Raw genomic sequence first — 20,649 nt, 5'->3', positions numbered from 1 at the left:
TCCTGTGTCATTGCTGTCGTTTCATTCAGCACTGCATGGCAACCAAAATGGCCACCCGATCCAGCGACGGCGCTAGGTGCTTTCTTCTAGCGGTCACAATACATGCACCAGAGCTTTCTCACTCACTGCGGTGCCAGGACCGAGATGCAGTGTTGCCAACCTAGCGACTTTCTCGCTATATTTAGCGAGAAAGTACGCCCCCCTAGCGACCTTTTCATAAAAAAGCGGCTAGCGAGAAATCTAGCTACTTTTTTCAATTGGTTTGGAGACTTGCTCATTTATGCAAGTTTCCAAACCAATTGAAAAAAGTGCTGTCATTCGCCCGTTTTCTAACGGGAGTAATGTAAAAACACACTAATAACTTGAAAGGGAGGTGTTAAAAGGGGAGGGGGCCACAGTAAAACACACTGATAACTTAAAAGGGAGGTGTTAAAAGGGGAGGGGGCCGCAGTAAAAGCCATAAATCGCAGGGGGAAAGAGGAGGGAATTATGCAAATTAGGCAGTGACGTCATCTAGCTACTTCTGGCGACTTCTAGGGGAGCCAATAGCTACTTTCTTCACTGAGGAGTTGGCAACACTGCCGAGATGTGTGCGTTCTCCTGAACACCCTGTAGCCAGTGTTGCCAACTTGGCGACTTTGTCGCTATATTTAGCGAGAAAGTGCGCCCCCCTAGCGACTTTCTGCTAAAAAAGCGCCTAGCGAGAAATCTAGCTACTTTCTTCCATTGGTTTGGTAATTACACTTTTTTCTATTGGTTTCCAAACCAATGAAAGAAAAGTAGCTAGTTTTCTCACTAACAACTGACCTAATGCGGACGTAACTCTTGACTTGACAGCTGTGGGGTCACCAGTGTATGCAACAGCAAAGCGTGACCCCATCCCTCAGCCTGTCAGGCTCAGCCTCCATTTCGTGCAGTGCTGCACTGATCAGGCTGCTGATGCAGGGCACTGGCAAACGTTGCCTTTAGGCTCTGCGGTTTTTCCCCAGTGAATTTAGAATGTGAATTCAATATTCACTTGCATTAAGAATATTTAACAGATTTTAACATCTTTCCATCGTGTGCGGTCAGTTGTGTATTTCAGAAAGCTCCATTAGTGCATTTTGTCAGAATAAACCCACAAGGCTGCAGTCAAAAATGTTTGAACAACTGTGTTGCAAAAATGAAAATAGCAAAACATAAATACATGTCAAACTTTTTATTCCAGAAGTAAACTGTACTATGATAAAATATCAATACATAATTCAGTATACGGCTCGATCCGGGAAAGTAATGAATTCTCTGGGGCTCTATGCACCAGGACAGGCAACCTTAAGCCACCTGGAGTCACACCTAGTACATTCTACATGTTTTCAGACATACTGGTGCGTTCGTAGAAGGGTGATTTTTTAAAGTGAAATTCACAGATGTTTGCCTCTCTGATTTTCAATCACCCGTCATGCACTTGCCCAATTATGCAAATTAGGCGATGACGTCATTTAGCTACTTCTAGCTACTTTTTGGACAGCCAATAGCTACTTTTCTTACTGAGGAGTTGGCAACACTGCCTGTAGCGGGCTGCCTGTTCCTTTGGTGCCAGGAACTGGCATAGGCCAACACTCACGTTGAGAGCCCACGCAGCCCCTTTGGTCTCTGTATGTGTGGATGCGTCAGGGTCTGTCCTCCTGTCACCGCCGCAACTGTCGTCGCCAGTGAAATGACTGAGGTAAGTCTTAACGAAGGCTTTATTGTGGTACAGACCCCCGCAGCCGCACCACCACTCGGCCCATCTCCAACTGACAAAGAAATATGGAATGCTGCCCCGTGCTACGCGGCCAGCATTCCATTACAACACTGATGTTACACCGGCCTCTCCCTGTGGGGCGGCAATAACAGAAGGATCCTGCAAGCTTCACCCTGTTCGTGTGGGCATCCAATGTGAGCAGTGCAGCAAAGGTCCGCCATGACTCCTCATCCCGGGAGCACCCCGGTGCAGCCGCCCAAGCGCCACAGGGAAGTTGACCCTCCAACCCCACCACTGTAATGGACAGAAGCAGAAGCAGCAGCAGCAGCGGCGGCAGTCTGCCACTGGCCTGTCTCAGCAGCTCGTTAGAACGCCACAGCAAATCGTGCTGTTAAAAGAATCTACGCTCTCTGGCCCGGATCGGCAACACCGCAGAGCGCAGTCAGCAGCGCACAATCTGCATCTCAGGTGCAGAGAAAAAGGAGCAGGAAGCACCCGCTCCACACAACACTCAAGCAAATGGTACGCCCCTTTTTGGCGCTGCTTTTTTGGCGCAGGCCGTTTTGGCGCGACCGCTTTGGCATGGCGGCCAGTTCGGCGCAGAAGCCTTTCTGGTGCCGTCTATTTGACGCGAGGGACGTTTGGACGTGGCTGACATTGCAGACACGTTTAAACTCCTTCACGCCAAATTCAAAAGCATAATTCTTTTCAAATGCAGCATGTTCACACGTACTGTTAACGTGTTGCATTTGAAAAAAATTGGGGGTGTGGGTTGGTTTAAACTTTGTTCTCCCTCTTTCCCCACAATTTATCGCCAAAACATCCTGCTCCACGTACATTACAGTGAACTGGCATGCACCTATGCTGAAAATGGACCCCCCTGCACTGTGTTCCTTCCTGTCAGGACTTCTGCATACCTCCATCTACACTACACCTCCTGCATGTGTCTCGCTGTATGCGCATATGCTGCTCCTCCTGCAGGTCTCTCACTATCTTTCCTGCATGCCTCGCTCTCTATATGGCAAAGCCTGCATCTCATTTCTGTACTCAATGCAAGTCTATTCTTTATACAATGCACAGCCTTTGCACCCTCCTTGCAGGTCTATCCTGCCTGAACCCTGCACGTTTACGTTACACTCTGCATGTCTATTCTTCACCTCCCGCATGTCTGTTCTGCACTTCTTGCATACACACTGCATCTTGTGCATGTTCATCCTGAACACCCTGCATATGCATGCATTCCGCCCCATCGCACCTTTTTCCTTCACTAACTACATGTGTGCATCGAATTTCCCACATACCCAACCTACAGACTGATTGCTTAACCCACACTGCACGAGGGACTGTTTGGGACTCTCTGCATGTCCTTTTTGCTCCAACTGCACGTCTATCCTGCGCACGGTGCATGTACGTCCTGGACACGGCATGACCTTCCTGACCAGGCGCTCTGTGTATCTGACATTCTGTGTCTAGCCCGCACACACTGCTTGTTATTCCTGGGCACTGCACGGCCTCTCGAGTCATCTGCATGGAGGGAAATTATTTGATTGATGGAGAAGGGGGGAGGGTGATAGAATTATGGAGGCATATTTATTAAGTGAGATTGACTGCATTCGGGGTACAAGTAGACCCATGTGGTTATATGCAATCTGTGAACCATTGTTCTCAGAGGACAGCTAAGCAGAGTGCACTCTGACTACATTTCACTTTTACGCAGGCTCCGTTGTAGCCCAGTGGTTGAATGCGAACAGAGGTAAATGTGATAAGGTACACGTGAGGGCACCAATAGTAAGTGAGATGCGGTAACCATCTGAAGTGACACCAGTAAGGAGTGGGGTATAATGCATTCTGGGACATTTAGTCCTGTGGTGGTATATCTACTGAGTGAAGCAGAGTGCCTTCTTCAACAGTATGTCATGTGGGACCTCTGATCTATGCTAGATTACAATGAAGGATGTTTATTACTGTTGGATAGTTATAGAACACGTTTGAGTTTATCCACTGCATGAGAGTGTGCCTTCTGGATAATGTAGTCATGTTGTGCCTGCATTCTTTGTGAAGGGCCAAGTATTGTTTGATGTGTTTTGGATAACTAGGCCTAACCTGACATACCTTGGCATGTGAGTGGAGTATCTGGGCATGGAAGGCTGTATCTAACATATAAGGCTGTATTTGCACCTGATAGCTTCAAATGGCAAACAAGCCTGAATAGGCTGAATGCAGATTAGTGAATTTGGCAGCACCTGGGAAAGTGATTCTGCACCTGTTGCATGATAGCAGTACAGTACCTCCCCATCCGAGGCTGCACCTAGCACATGATGGTAACACTAATATATGCGGCTGTCCCTAGGCACACTGTTGCTCTATTTAGGCATACAAGACCTCATGTGACATCAAATAAAGCCAGTGACTGTGTCGGTGGTTGTACTTTGAATGCGATAGAAACAGCAGACAAGGCCATATAAAGCAAGCAGCTGGATTTGAACAGGGGAACCAATGAACGCCGATCAGGATTGCACGATCTTAAAGCAGAGGAGTGGTCGGACACCAACCAAGTGGCAGCTGCGTGACGCGCTATCCCGGGGTGGTGGGCCATAGACTTCCGAGTGAAACTCTCTGAGGTAGCCTCAGCAACTTTAGTGTGGAAGTCGGGGCATGGAATCCTAGATTGTGTTTTTCATGGACAGTGTTACGTAGTGCATTAGTGTTGTGCGCATGCGCGAGCCTCGTTCCGGCTGGCGCATGCGGTTTGGAATAAAGGAGGACCCCGACACAGCAGTTGCCGCCGGGACCCCATACAGACCAGATGTGTCCGTGTTTCTCTGCAGTGAATGCATGCGAGTGTGTGGGGCGGCCTGGGGCACGGATGAAAGCTAACACTTCCAACGAGGAAGCGCGGCCTTGTGTGTGCGAGAACTTCTGAAGACATTCACACGTCGGAGGAAGCGTTCCGACACTCTCCACAGCTCCAAATCAGACGCGGCAAGTTGGAGGCCCTCTTAAATCTTCAGTCTTGACGGTTGCGGCCCGAAAGGGTGCTTGTGCGCCGTTCGTGTGCTACAAGTAGACCATTTTTGTAAGCTTTGCGGCTGTCGGATACCCGATGGCCGCGTTTCTGACATTTTAAAGGTGTTGTGGACACCCCACGTGCACAGCCCGCTCATCAGGCTGTCACTCTTCTTGTCAAGGGGTGATTGCCACAAGAAGCAACTGGACCAAGCTGATAACCTGGACACAAGGTGCACTACCTCAGGACAGAGGTGTGAAAGGTCAGAGGTGACCCATTCTGTAACTGGGGTGTTGGAGAACAAATGGGAATGCAACCCTGCCAAGGAGGAGCACGCCTATCGAAGTGACTGTTCAAGCTACCACAACAAGTGAGTGGGGACTCCTGGCATATTTGGGACTTGACAGACTGCGGCCTCATACAACAATGTGAGGTGCTCGTGCGATCTGCTGGAATGGGTGACCAGGATGGTGCAGCTATTGCCCCTGAGCAAGCACCAGGCAGACAAAAGGGTACTTTGGCACCCATGCCAGAGTTTGACATTTCGGGGCCTGCCTCCTAACTTGGACCCAAATGGTTACTGTGGGTGAAAAAGCTTGAAATGTTATTTAGAGCCACAGGGGAGACAGAGGACGATGCAAAAGTGGCTACATTGTTATACTCAGCCGGGACGGAAGTGCACCAAATATTCGAGTCATTAAATTTACAGGCGACCACCTATGCGGCTGTCAAGCTGGCCCTCCAAAACCATTTCCTGCCCATGGCAAACGTGGATTACGATAGATTCGTCATGTGTGCAGAGAAGCAGCTGGGAGATGAATCCCTAGACCAGTTCTGTGCGAGACAGACATTTGGCCAGCACCTGTAGGTGGGAGAAAGAGGAAGGAATGGTACGGAACCAACTCATTCAATGGTGCAGTTCTGGAAAGTTGGGGAGACAGGTCCTCTGAGAGCCTGGCCGGACGTTAGCGCAGATTCTGGACACAGGGCATGCATACGAGCAAGCTGAGAGCATGGGAGCCAAGATGGACGGAGCGGTGCGCCCCGGGAGGAGCAAAGAGGTTTTCGCTGTTGGTCGGCCTACGCCTGCAAAGTCACAATGGGGCCAGAAAAGAATTGAGGGCCCTCCTACCTCCTTTAGCCCACAATCCTGCCAATACTGTGGGTATGATCTGCCTCATGTGGGTGATGCAGCATGCCTGGACATTATGCGAGGGTGTCAAGAGCTGCAGCTCCGGTGGCCACATCCAGGGGACCAGCAAGAGTGAGTTGGGGTAACCCCAGGAAGTTCAGGAATGTGGCGGCAGTTGAACAGGGTGTGCAAGAATTTGACATAGCAGAGGAAGTCTTTTTCATCCCCAACATTGCCACAGGAGCAAAGAAAAGGTGGAAGCCCACATGCGTGGTCAACATTGGGGACACCCCAATGCCGGTTTTGATTGACACTGGGGCTTCAGTTTGTGTCCTGGCAGCAGATCACTAGGAGGCCCTCCCAGGTCCTCCAGAACTCGAATCTTCCAAAGCAAGGATCTACACTTTTGGGGGGGGGGGGAATACACCTCTGCCCATTCAAGGTGTCTTTGTCGCACCCGTCACCCATGGACAAAATACAATTAAGGCCAGGTTCTTTGTTACTGATGCAAGTCCTCATTCCCTACTGAGATGTGTTGCCTCAGAAGCATTGGACATCGGACATCGTCCATTTCACCATGTTGGTGTACCAAACTGATGTTGACCGCCTCCTGGAACGATATGAAGGCCTCTTCGGTGGAGTGGAGAAGCTGAAGGGAGACCCGATCAGACTACATATCGATGGGTCGGTGAGGCCTACAGCTCTGAAGCACAGGAGGATACCCTTTCACTTGAGGGCACAAGTAGAGAAAGAACTGCAGTCGTTGATTGATATGGACATAATAGAAAGGTTAGAAGGCCCGACTCCATGGGTGTCTCCTATTGTGGTGGCGCCAAAGCCTAAGCAGCCCGGAGCGGTGCGCATATGTGTTGACATGCGTTTGTCCAATGCTGCCATCAAAAGAGAAAGACACCTCACGCCGACGTTGGACGACATCATTGGTGAGCTACAAGGGGCTAAGATGTTCTCCAAGTTAGATCTAAGGTTGGGATATCATCAGCTGGAACTACACCCGAAGTCCCGCTAGATCACCACTTTCACCATGCATGAAGGATTGTACCAGTTCAAATGAGTGAGCTTCGGAGTTTCGTCAGCAGCCAAGTTGTTCCAAAATGTCATTCGTGGAGCCCTGGCAGGACTGAAAGGAGTAATTAACATGAGTGATGGTATCCTGGTCTTTGCCTCCTCTGAAGCAGACCGCATGAAAAGAATAGAACGGGCACTGGACAGACTAAAAAGCCTGGGCCTCGCGCTACACAAGAAGAAGTGTGAGTTCTTCAAAGACTGCATTGAGTTCTTCGGTTTCGTCTTCCATGCAGGGGGTATATCCCCGGAACCAGAAAAGGTGCGGGACATTCGTGAAGCAGCTCCCACAGAGTCACCGTCCAAAATTAGAAGTTTTTTGGGAATCTGAGATTGTAGTGGACGCCAGTCCGGTGGGACTGGGCGCAGTACTGCTGCAAGCGGATACACAAGGACATATGCGCCCAATCGCATATGCCAGCAAGGCTCTCTCAGATACCGAGAGAAGGTATTCGCAAATTGAAAGGGAGGCGCTGGCAATACTGCAGGGGTGTAAACACTTCCGACTGTACATCCTGGGCAAACCAGTGGTAGTCATCACAGACCACACGCCACTAATACCCATCACGGCCGGGGCATCCTCAAAACCTCCTCCCCAAATTGAACGGTGGATGTTGTCCCTGATCGAATACGGAATAAAACTGCAATACAGGCCTGGCACCTACAATCCGGTGGATTATTTATACCGGCACCCCGGGGCTGGCCGTGATCGAGACAACGTAGAGGTGGTGGAATGCATCGAAATGGTCCGCATCATTGTGGATGCCGCCATGCCGGTAGCGCTGTCACGTCAAGAGATAGTGGAAGCGTCAGACAGCGATGAGATGTTTCAGGTCATTCGAGCAGCCATGACCAGCGGAGAGGGGAAGGACGTGCTAGCCAACAACGCCAGACGTGAGGCTGGTGCCCAGAAAGACCTGCAGGCAATGTGGAAAGCACGAAGTGAACTATCTGTGGCGGAAGATGGACTCTTATTACGGGGTCGGCAGATTGTCATTCCGCGATCCCTAGTAGCCACGGTGTTGGAGCTGGCACACAAAGGGCACCAAGGGGCGGTGAAAACGAAAGCACGCCTGAGACCGAAGGTATGGTTCCCCGACCTGGAGGGGCGCGTAGACTAGTTTGTGCGCACCTGCATTCCCTGTCTAGCAGCCAGTCCAGCGCAAAGGGGTCCCCGATACCGTCTATGGAGAGAAGTGAGCATTCATGGGGAACCGTGCATGCTGACTTTGGGTCCACGGGAAGGGATATGTACTTTCTGGCCATGGTGGATCAGTGGTCCAGATACCCAGAGATTGAGTTGGTAGAGTCGACGGCTTGTGATCACACAATTTTGGCACTACAGAAGATCTTTGCCACACACGGGTTACCACTGGAATTGTGTTTGGACAATGGCCATGCCGTTTCAAGGACAGCAATGGGCCAAATACCTGGAAGATAGAGGCATTAAACATCAGAGGGTGACCCCGCACTGGCCAAGAGCGAACGGGGAAGCAGAAAGTTTCATGCGGACCCTCCATAAAATCTTCAGGATTTCAATGAATGGGGGAGGGGAGCTACGCCAGAACCTCTTTGAGTTCCTGAGGGAATATCGGATGACATAGCTCTCAACTCACCCACTTTTGGCGGGTGTCACCCGCCTTGCAAAGGGCTGACTCACCCGCCAAGCCTCATGCACGCCCATTCATTCCAATGGGCGTCTCACCCGCCAGAAACAAAATCGGGTGATTTCACCTGCCTTTGCGAGACACATGGTCGAGAGCTATGGGACGACCCCGCACCAATCCACAGTGGTCGCAACGGCGGAGGCCTTGTTTAACCGCTGCCCTAGAGGGCCGATACCAGAGGTGGAAGGAAGAGCACCAGGGGTAATTGACGACGAGTTTGTCAGGCCGGAGCGGCGGGCCAAGAACGAGAAGGAAAGCGAGCAAAGGAATCTCCATGAAAAGGACATCAAGGTAGGGGACACAGAGCTGGTAAGGAATAGACATCCGGAAGGGAAAATGTAAAAGAATCCATGGTAACAGCAGCCAACAGGCGAGGGACGGTAACAAGAATTGTGTCCTATTTCAAGAAAATGGAAGTAAACCAGCCGGAGGAGACTCCAAGGGTGCCCGAGCCAGCGGACCCAGAGACCACCCAGCCGACAGAGGTACAAGATGGAGGTCGAGGCCCCACCCCACGAGACGTGCCATCGCCGACCCCAGGGGGCAGTCGAAGGTATCCGAGCAGAGCCGGGCGGCAGCGTCCCGCTCGATTCCGAGACTAGGTTATGGACCCCGAGACTAGGTTATGGACCCCGAGGCCTAGGGTGTCTCAGTACAGTTTGAGTCAACTCATGTTGAGTTGTTGCATTGTTAATGTTTAGTGTCTTTCTCGTTTAAAGAAAAGGAGGGATGTTACGTAGCACATTACTGTTGTGCGCATGCGCGAGACTCGTTCCGGCTCGCGCATGCGGTTTGGTATAAACAAGGACCTGACATGGCAGTTGCTGCCGGGACCCCATACAGACTAGACATGTCCGCGTATCTCTGCAGTGAATGCGTGTGAGTGTGTGGGGCAGCCTGAGGCACGGATGAAAGCTAACAGACCGTACACTTTTAATAGACAGCTCCATATCGAAGCCCATGCACGGGCAGGAATGCCAGGTGAACCTGACCATTAGATCTGACCAAGACCAAAGGCAGGGCCTCAGTCCAAACAGAATGCGGTATCCGTGGCACCAAAAGATCCTTGAAGGCGAAACGTCCTAGCGCCGAACTGGGTGCACCAATATGGGCGCGCCCAAATGTCTCCTTTGCCGAAGAGGTCGCAGTTAATTGGCCCATGCCGAACTGGCCACGCCAAATTGTCCTGCTCTGCAAGCAAACTCCACCATGCTGGCTTTGCCTCTCAACAGCGCCCCCATTGTGGTGTGTAGTGTTAGTATCCTAACTGGAAAAACAACTAGAGCTTCCGATAGACATTCACTGACTTAACTTAATGCCCCAGATTGTACTGTATTACTGCGGGGTAAAGAACAACACTGCGTTTTCTCAAGGAGGCTTTGGTTCTGAAAAATGCAGAAACGTATTCATATCATATTTTGCTGAAATTACATTTATGTTCATGGATTTGTTATCGCGAATAGACGAAAACATGCTGCTATTAACTATGCCAGAGTGAGAGAAGGAGTTTGAATGAACTAAATAGATGGGGAAGGATCAAAAGAAAGAGGAAGTACTAACTTGGCATTCACGCAGCAGTAGCGCAAACTGGAGGTCGCTAACAAAGCACTAACATGGCAAACCAAGCTATGTTCAAACATAAGTAGCTCACATTTCACGTATGTGCATGAAACATTTAAACAAGCTTTATAACATTTTAAAATGTTGCTTATTTAAAGGGTTTTGGATAGAGGTGCTATACAAATAAAAATACATAAAATAAAAGAAAGGTTATATGCATACATATTTTGCACATCTTGACTTATGCATTGCCTGGAATCCACTCTTGGGATGGTTTCATTTAAGGAGCTTGCTGGCATACTAAACGTAATCGATGTTTTAGATGTGGAACTTGTTAAATCCGTCATCCTTAACGCTGTAGAACTCTGCAAAGAAATCCAAAGCGGGAAAAACACTTGGGTTTATAACAATTAGCAGCAGATCAAATTCGAGACAGAGGGCATATTGTTGCATCATGTAAACACATGGTTTAAGCGGATAAATATTAAATAAACTATGTAATCAATTGTATATTTCACATTATAAAAGGGAACAACACGCTTTGCTAAGCCCTGCGGCGTTGGGGTTCACTACAGGACAGACAGATCTTTGCCAACCAGTTGAAGTGTGTGTAGCTTAACCTTTGGAGTGTTCGTTCTCCAGCCCCAACCCCACAGAGCTCAGAGAGTAAGGCCAAAATACGGAACCGCCCTTCCTAAATAAGTCTGTATATGAATGCTTTGTATCAAAGGCAGGCCACCTGTTAGGCTAGCTTAACATGTATATACAAGCACGCCCTAAGGGTTAAATTAACATGATGCAAGTTGGATAATTATCGATTAATAATCAACTACAGTGTGCAAGAGGGTGACCGACCAGAAGTTCAGAATTAGTCATGTTTTTGTCTAACCCTTATATATTCTTGGTGATCAACTTTTGCAAATTAATTTATAATAAAAATGTTTTTTAAAGAGCAGAATGGAATTGAAAAAGTTACTCAACTGCAATCCTCCTTTTCCATCACAGGATTTTTAATAATATTAATGAACATGAATTACTTATGCACAGGAAAACATTAGCACAGCATAGAGAAAACAACCTTGCTCATTTAACTAGATGGCAATCTGGCAAATAATTGTTTAACATTTTTTTAAAAAAAAATAATTTCACCTCTGAAAAGCACATTCATGAAGATGTAACAGGCATAGCAATACCACAGTCATATTTAGTGATATGACAAAGTAGAACCGCTTGAAGTTCTAATTGGTTGGCAGGGATTTAGAAGATGTTGAGGGCTGTGCAGTTGTGTCTCTGCTTGGGGCATATGCATGCAGAGTGACTCTTTAAACATGAGGGTGAGGCACGCTTGCCTTTGAACCGAGGGGGACACATGGGTGTTGGTTCACAGATAGCTCCTCGTTAGATTTGAGGGATAAACCGCCAATGGTTTAGGTTGTGTCACATTGTCATATTTTTTTTCCCCCCATTATGTAAAACCCTATACAAATCTTGAGAAATCTGTTCAGTGGCCACATTTTCAGGATAGTGATAATGTTGGTTCCTCTGTCCATTTCTCTACAGCTGTACAGAAACACAACCTGACTGTCCTGCTGCCATAGTAATCACATTGGATTTATTGGGTGGGTTCCACAGAGGACCCCCCTTCACCCCCCAAAAAAACAGATAGGAACGTATGTTAAAAACATAAGATTTTAAAATACCCAACCACAGACCCCAGAGACAGGTGGGTGGTAGAATCGATATACGCACATATAAAATCAGGCGACGATCCGCCTCAAAGGACCTACATGAAAAGATGGGAGCTGTCCACGGGGCACACAATAGAGGAGACCGACAGGGCAAAATAATGGTCGAACATCCCCAAACTTACGAGATCCCTCCAAATACGAGAAATCTGGGTAAAATTGCTCTTACAGTGGCACAAGACTCCACAAAATGTACACGGTGAAATCAAAAGATTGTTGGAGGAACTGCGGGATGGAGGGAACATAGAGCTACATATGGTGGGACTGCCCCAAAATAGGCGATTATTGGGGAGGTATACAAGAGGCGATTGAACAAGTCCTGGGGTGAAGAGTGGAGGAAATAGAGGCCTGGCACTGATGGGCCTTGATGGGGGCCCAGAGGACCTTACCTCGAGTGTTGACCGCAAAGTATACGTCATCCGGATGATGGCAGGGACACTAGCATTGGTTCAAAAATGGAAGTCTAAGGAAACCCTGATGGAACACGAATGTGTAGGGAACATTTGGAACTTTGCAGCTCTAGAGTGGCTCACATATTCCCTCCAGGGAGAACACCGAACCTATCGCACAGACTGGTCGAGGGTCCTGGACTTCCTACAAGCAGGATCAAAGGGGGCCTGGTGCCCAAGGAAAATGTGTCTCCTCAGCCTAGCGGGATAGCCTCAGACGCAGCAAAAAGGACAGGGCACCCCCGGGGTCTGACCAGGAAGGGAAGGCACAGTAATTATTCCCCAACACAGAGGAACAGGGCGGCACAGGAAGACAGTATATGCCCAGGGACCTTCGTCGGACCAGGAGAGGGAAGGAAGGGCACAACTGTTGTTGGAATGTTATGTTTAAAAATGCAAATAAAAAGTTACGTTAAAAAAATAAAAAGTAAGATTTAGTCTCATGAAGGCAGTCAAGTTTCTCCAGCATCCCATTATTCATCACATTGAGATGTCCATTTCTTTCTGTGCACGTACTGCCAGAGATGGCCTCAAGAACACCCCAACCAAGGCAGTTCAAGGGTTTCTGTTTGCTGAATAATCCAGGATATCAATAAGGGTCATCCCTGATTCTCCTGTCTAGTGTGGCCCATTCTCTCCCTAATGAAGGCATACTTCCACCCCAAATTTGTCACTAGAGATTATTAACCCTACTATCTAAGAAGCTGTCAGATGAGGATTGCCTAAAGGTAAACGCCTTCTCTCTCTCTCAAACAATCTAGGTGGTCCCGAGTCCAAGTTCCTGACGGATTGCCGCCTTCAGATGCTCAAGCCACACTCTGTCCTTTCCTTCCACACTCTGGTGTTTCTCTGCCAGTGTCACTGTTGCTCTCCCTTTTCTCTCTCCCTACTACTCCACCCACTGTCTCTCCTTCCTCACACATACTCTTCTTTTCCTCAGATTTCTTCTGGACAACCTCCAATCTTACTCTACTACTCCCTTCTCTCGACTCTACTCCTCTCTCTTCCCGGCACTACTATTCTTCCTCTCTACACACAGTTCTACTACTACTACTACTACTACTACTACTACTCCCCTCCCACACTGCTCTCCACCTTCTATCTCATGCACTCTTTCACTTCCCTCATCATCTCCCCATTCACTCCCTGCTCTCGCGGGTCAACTGTTGGCTGTCCTTTCCCCAGGGGAGGTATTAAAGGTGGCTAAAAAACCAAAAGGGGTCTCAAGTCAGCCACTCTCGACGTACGTGGGTACACCATCTTTTTATCAGTGGCGATTCAATGACATCAAGACCAACGTCCCAGTTCGTAATCAGGGTTTAAGAGCTCTATTCATAGCAAAGGCGTAGCCAGGATTGTCTAATAAGTGGGCCCTGAGGCTAATCTAGTTGGGCCCACCTCAGTGACGACAATAACATCTGTAAATTCCAATACAGCGCTGCTGAGTGGGCATTTAAAGATTTTGGTTAGATCTTGCCAACTCAGACCCTACCCTGTCTACACCTCTGGTTCATGATGGTTTGCCGATGGGCCTGGGGAGACTGGGAATAGGGAGAATAAAGTAGACTGGGGAGTCAAGCAAACAAGGCAAGAAAACCACTCGGGAAACAAGATGGAGGATCAGGAACAACAAGCTTTTCAGCACATATTGGAGAGGTGTTGTGATGCAGCGAGAACGTGTAACTTCTGCTTATGATTTTTGATCCATCTCGCATTTCTGGAACAGTATGGCAGCGACCATCTTGATGGGAGAACATACGGGCCACCATTGTGAAAAAGACTCAACTGTAACAGACGTGACCTCCATGGAAAACTCCCTGTTAATGGACCTCAAACCTGGTTCTGGTACTAATTTGCACATTGGAGATTTCTCAAGGCCAATATGCCATTTAGAAATCAATGTAGGTCAGTTGTATAAAAAGTATATAAAATATGTAACTGTAAATATAAACCGTTTTATATATGTCATCATAATGTTGTGTTCTCATTCTCTTGATCTCTCCTCTGCATTTGACATGGTCAACCATTCTATCCTCATAAAACGACCCAGTGACACTCTCAGCATCACTGACCAGTCACTGGATTGGCAGATCCCTTTGCTCACAAACTGCCCTTCCAAGTTGCAACTGGGCGCTTTCTCCTCCACCACCTCACTCTCTACCTGTGGCGTCCCCCAGAGCTGTATCCTTTCACCATGGCTCTCCAATATCTATCTTGCCCCTCTTGCTCACCCGATTTCCTCCTTTTCGCCTTATTTCCAGTGTTATGCCGATGACACACAGCGTTCCTTCAAACTTCCCTCTTCTACCTCCTCTCTGATCCCGGACTGTCTTTCCGTCATTCAGGCATGGGGTGCAGCTAATGACCTCGGTCTTAATACCAATAAGACAGAGATCATTCTCATTGGGACACCTGTGCCCTCTCTTCCTCCTACACTCTGGCCACCCTCCTTGGGCCCTCTGGTCCCACCATCCTGTGAGGCTAAACACCTTGGGGTCATCTTCGATTCTGCTCTCTCCTTCACCACTCACATCATGGACCTTACTAAGGAGTCCCACCTCCAGCTCTACCTCCTCAGAGACACTCTTCCTTTCCTCACATTCCTCCAGAAACTCAATGTCTCCAGAGCTCTGGTCCTCTCCAGGCTGGACTACTGCAACAGCCTCTTTCTCAATCTCCCTCTTTCCTCACTATGCCCACTCCAGCTAATCCAGAATAGGTCTGTAAGACGTGTCCTTGGCCTCAAGCCCAGGGACCGTATCTCTCCAGCCCTAAATTCTCTACACTAGAAGAATCAACTTCAAGACCCTCTGCATAATCCACAAGGCCTTCTGGGACCTGGGCCCACGCTATGTCCAACTTTCCCTCCTCAAATACTCCCTTGCTAGAGCCCTGCGCTCCTCTAACTCCAACTCATTGACTGTCAAACGCTTCTTGAAGCAGAGAGTGGGGGGTAGGTCCCTCTCCTCGGCTGGTGCCTCCCTTTGGAGCAGCCTCCCTGCCCCTCTCAGACTTGCGTCGTAACTCCTGAAGTTCTGTAAACTGCTATTCTCTGCCTCTTTCCCTTCCCTGCTAATCACCCCACTGACGATGTGACTGTTGGCCTGATCCTCCTGAATCTCACAGGATTCCAGTCCCTTCTTTCCAGTCGACACCAGCACCCTCTCCCCCTCTGCACTGCCCCTACGGGCCCCTGCTTGCGGCTCTGCATCCTATCCTTGGGAGTCACCTGCACTAGCACTTACCCTGAGGTTCTCCTCCTTGGCTCCCCTTACCACTTCTCTCCTGGGCCCTCCTCCAGCACGTGTCCACTCCTCTGCCCCCCTCCTCCCCATCTCCTGCACTTGCATTCATGTCAAAGTGTTGCTTTGTGGCATCCGAAGGCATCCACTGTGTGTTTTTCGGCTGGGCCCATACAGGCTTGTCTCGTGTTAATGTTTGTGGCTTGGGGTCCGGACACATATGCCACTCATGCTTCCCCTTTCCATGGGCTCGCAAGGATGGCACCGCGTGACAGTAACTTACACAGAGGCATTGGGTTTCCGTCATATCTGTGGCCAGTCTGAAGTCCAACATGTGTATACACCCTTAGTGGGGATTCAGGATGGTTTCTCAGTGCATGGTTGGCCTGCATTTTGGTGAGTATATTGTTAACTGTGCATATTTTCTTGTTACTTATTCATGTATTGCCTTGCCCATCTACATTGTTGATGCACTTCATGCGGTAGCCTGGCCCCTTTAGTTGTCAGAGCCACACTCAAGATGGAAGGGGGCAGGGTGGTGGCAATGTCAAATTGAGGCACTTGTGCTAAAGTGATTGGTCACCGTCTGGCATTGTCACTGTTGGTTCCTGTGTTCATGATATGTTGTGGTGGTAAATGTGTTGGGTTTGCTTTTGATGCGTCAGGAGATCGGGGAGATTTTTCCATTGCCGATGAGTCCACGACAGAGTGGTTCACATGGAAATGTACGCAACACTGAAGGTTCGTATATTTCACATGCAAACATGCATTGAATACCCCTGAAAACCCACCACCACAACACACAACACATCCCCCAACTCCACCCTAACATACCCCCACGCACACACTACTTACCTTCAGAGACATGCCGTGTCCCTGCTGCGCAAGAACACTTTCACTTTCACTTTCGTGATCGGGAACTGGCGCTGCAGGTTAATTTGTTTTGATAATTTTTCCTGCAGCTGCAAGGGTTTCCAGCTCGCAACCCCCGCTCACTTTACTGTGTGGTGAGCAGGGTGTTGCGGGGGAGACCCCCACAGCACCCGCTATTTTATTTTTATTTTTAATTGCCCAAAATGCATGCCACCAGAGGTTCTAACCTTTGGTGGCATGCATTTACGTCTTTTTGGTATAGGTTGGATTTTTTGGATCAGTCTTTTCGTCGGAGTCCGTGTCTGAGGGAATTGTCTCTGTCCTGTTTCCATTTGTCAGAGTGACTTTGTGACAGTTGTGACATGTGTTGTGAATTTATTTTGGAGTTTTCACATTGCATGCCATGGCATGGTGTGTCGGGTGGGTGACATGGGGTTAAGGGGGTGGAGGGGTTTAGGTGACATACCAGGATTTTGCTGTGCTGTTTTGCATGGGGGAAGTGGAATCTGTAGCTTGCATGTGTGCCTTTTGGTCAGTTTCAGTGGCTAGGGATGAACACAATGCTGCAATTCCGAGGACATATTCTCAGGGTGGTAAGGTTGTGACAGTTGACGGTCACTTTGCCATCATCGATTGTCACCTAGAATGTGCCAGGCCTGTGTGCACTCAGCAGGGGTGGGAGTTTAGGTGAAAAATGTTGCCACAAGCTGGGTACGGGCTGGCTCGCCACATGCCCTTTCCCCTTCCATGCGCAGCGGGCGTGCATGTGGTTGGGGATGTGGGGGCACCACCATGTCCACCGGTACGCCCCGCCATGTTGCAACGTTGTGCAGGACACATGCTGCCACAATGATCCTGCACACTACTTGGGGCGCATATAGTAGCTGCCCACCAGAGCGGTCAAGGGAGCGGAAACGGGACTTGAGCACTCCAAATGTGTGCTTCACTATGCTCCTGGTAGCAATATGGGCTGCGTTGTATCTTACCTGGGGTAGTGTGCTGGGGTTCCATATTGGTGTCATCATGTAGGTGCTCAGAAGGTAGGCAATGTCCCCTTGGGAGGTGATAATGGTTGTCATTAGTTGGGTTTGTGTATTTGTCTGTGTGTGACATGCATGCATGTGCACAAGCATTTGTACTCACCAATGAACCATGTGTTGCCATGCCTCCCAGCTTCCAGGTCCCGGTGTAGGGGTAACATTCTGAATATGAAACTGTCATGGGTGGACCCGGGATAGTTTGCATAGACAGAGGTGATGATTCCCTTGGCATCGCATACAACCTGCATGTTGATGGAATGCCAGTGCTGCGGTTGCAATAGATGTGCTCAGTGGCCTTAGGTGGAAGTAGGGCCACATGGGTGCAATCAATGGCACCAAGCATTTGGGGAATTGTGCCACCCTGTAAAAGTCCTGGACCACTGCCTGCCTTTCTGCGGGTGTTCTGAACATGTATATGTGCCTGCGGACTAAGGGGCGTGCAGTAATGATTGCCAACACCTGGTGTAGGCAGCGTGACTGCATGGGCTGTGAGACGCCCCCAACTATGGCAGTTGCCTGCTGAAATGATCCAGTGGCCAAATAATGCAGGACATTGAGCACCTTTGCCAAGGGGCTCAGTGCTTGGCAGCTGAAGGTGGGTGATGCGAGGTCATCCTCCCACTTAGTGACCAGGTCTAGGATGATATGGGGGGGGACCTATACCTGCCATAGACCTGGTCATCAGGCATCCCAAAAAGGCTGGTCCTGGGTAAATAAAAGCGGGGCCTAGTTATCATCCTCCTCCTCCTGCGGTGTCCCACGATCACTGCTGCAAGAAATGGGACATTCATCATAGCTGTATATGCTGGTTTGTTGTTTGCGCGCACTTTTATGCTGCGCAGAGGCGCTTATGCCTACTTTCGCCTGGCGTACATGTTTTGGGCTTTGCGCGTCTTTTGCGCGCGCAGGTTTGCACTGTTCAATTCCATGAATATGTGCTGTTAGCGCACGTGTGGGCATTGCGAGGATTTCGCAGAAGGACTTCCCCGTAATGCCCACATTTTCGCGTGTTGTTCCCCATTCCCCGTGGTCCACCCACTTTTTAGGTGTGTGCGCTGGAAGGTGCGAGCCTTCTCTGAGCGTCTCGCGCAGGGCTTCTGTGATGTTGCAATGATGTGTGGAAGCCGTGCGGATTCGGCGCAGGTCAAGGGTAAGGCTCGCACAATGTGTTCCATGAATAGGGGAACGGGAACATGCGCGCGTTTCGCATTGGGTGCGCTGCAATTTTCACGCTTGCGCCCCCGATTTGGGCGCACATTATTTCCATGAATTACCTCGTTAAATTGATTCCTAAGGAATCTGACAGGTTGTAGCAGGTGCAGAAAGAGCTGTCAGAATCCATGGGAATCAACATTAGACCTAAATTAAAATCCAATGTGGACCAAGATGCCTTCAGATTTCCACCGCAGAGGGGATGGAGATGGCAGATGGGCCAGCTAGGATCCATGCCATAGAATTCCACAGAAATATGACAGTTCGTACAAGTGTAAAACTTTTATGTATGCTTTTTAAAATAACATTCAAAATCAGGCCCCCACTAGTATACACAGTACATTCTGAAAGTTTCTCTTGCATGCAACAAAGTAGCTTAATTTTATTATTAAATGCTGTAAGGGATCAAGAGCAAGACCTGGGCACAATGACATGTTAAATGTTGGTTATGGAATGTTATTATCAAAATAAGAAGAGTTTCCCTGCCTCAACAAAACTAACGTATGGCTGTTTCAGCATGTTTTTCAATGAAGCGCCTTCAGTCCTGTGTCCAAAATCCTAAACCGACCCTTACATGCTAAACTAAACTAAATACAAGATGAAAAAGGGGATTTCTCTGAGTTATAAATGTATAGCTTATTGAAGTTTCAAACAAAGTTCCAAAAGGGCAGAAACAAAAAGGAATACAGTTCCACCAGTAAAGGGGGTTCTCCCTTCCCTTAGATTTATTTTCTAGTGGCTTAAATATCACAGTTCCAGTTTGTTCAAAGGGGGGGACTTCACTCGAATCTCCTCAAAGCACACAGTGCTCTTGAATCACAAGTCTCTTTAAAAGGATCTGGTTTCTCCCTTTTCCATTAATCACTGTTCTTTCTTCTCTCCCTGGTATACTATCCTGCCAGGGTATTTTAGTTTATCCTTAAAAAGGAGTGTGGCTCACCCCCTTTGATTACTGTTCCACACTTACAGGTTTATTCAATTATCTTTTTATCCCCGGTTTACTCCGCTGCCAGGGCTTCACTGTTTTGTTATTTCTCTGGTTACCTTTATTACTCAAAGGGTTAAGGCTCTTACCTTTCTGCATAGACTATGGTTTCTTGCTTTAATCCTTCTCCTCTCCCTAGTATACTCTCCTGCCAGGGTATTGTAGCTTATCTTTACAAAGGGGCATGGGTCCTCCCTTTGATCAATGTTCCATACTTCCAATTTGGGCTTCCTAACACCCTTTGCTCTCTTCTTTCACCCCTGGTTAACTATCCTGCCAGGGCTTCTTCACTTTAATTACACTCTTTCTTGAACCCAAGAAACAACACTTCTCCAGTACTGGGTCACTGACCCTTTCTTTGCAAGCTATGTATCAATTGTACAGTCTTTGCTTGAGTTTTCAACGAGGTTCAGTTCTGTATTAATTTTACTGTCTTCACTGAGGCTTTTCCCAATTTTTCAAATCGATTCTATTACTTTCCCTTGGGCTTTTCTCAATGTTTGTCACTGTACCAATGATATGGCTTTCTCTGTTTGGGCTCTCTCGCTTTGGGGTCGGCACGCAGTATTTGCCCTTAAGCACCCCGCTAGCCCATGTGCTTTCCCTGAGCTTACCGGTGTTACTCAGCATATGGCGCACTTCTCTGTCTGATTCGCTTGTTGACAGGCAATGCCTTCCGTAAACCCATTAGTTCCTGCTTGGGTTCCCTCCATCTAGCAACTCCAGGTGTCTGTGACAGGGAAGCAGCAAACTTCTCCTGCCTTGTCTTTGCTGCACACCGTCTGTCAGCTTCTGAGCTGCGTTCCATACTGCACTCTCTTCCGGTGTCCCAAACAGTGTCAGACCAAGTCGGATGCAGTAGCAAGCTCCATCTCTCACTCGCCTTCTTTCAGCTTCTCTTCCTCCCGTGTCCCAACCAACGCTGGAGTCT

At 48.7% G+C, this 20,649-nt stretch overlaps 1 protein-coding gene across 2 annotated transcripts in view; it reads right to left on the bottom strand.

The window, feature by feature from the left end:
• The window catches only part of C7PHXorf58 (chromosome 7p CXorf58 homolog), a 439,812-nt gene that overhangs the window by 355,692 nt on the left and 63,471 nt on the right, over positions 1 to 20,649 (bottom strand). For both annotated transcript variants that reach the window (XM_069637280.1, XM_069637281.1), the window contains exon 2: positions 10,395 to 10,537. In XM_069637280.1, coding sequence (XP_069493381.1) covers positions 10,395 to 10,519 — 125 coding nt within the window. In that variant the 5' untranslated portion in view covers positions 10,520 to 10,537. The remainder of the gene's footprint in view (positions 1 to 10,394; positions 10,538 to 20,649) is intronic.

The sequence above is a fragment of the Ambystoma mexicanum genome, chromosome 7p, assembly GCF_040938575.1.
Source record: "Ambystoma mexicanum isolate Mex_15411 chromosome 7p, UKY_AmexF1_1, whole genome shotgun sequence".
NCBI classification, from domain to species: Eukaryota; Metazoa; Chordata; class Amphibia; order Caudata; family Ambystomatidae; genus Ambystoma; species Ambystoma mexicanum.
Note: the sequence above shows the minus strand (reverse complement) of the source record. Positions and strands in the feature narration are given on the sequence as shown.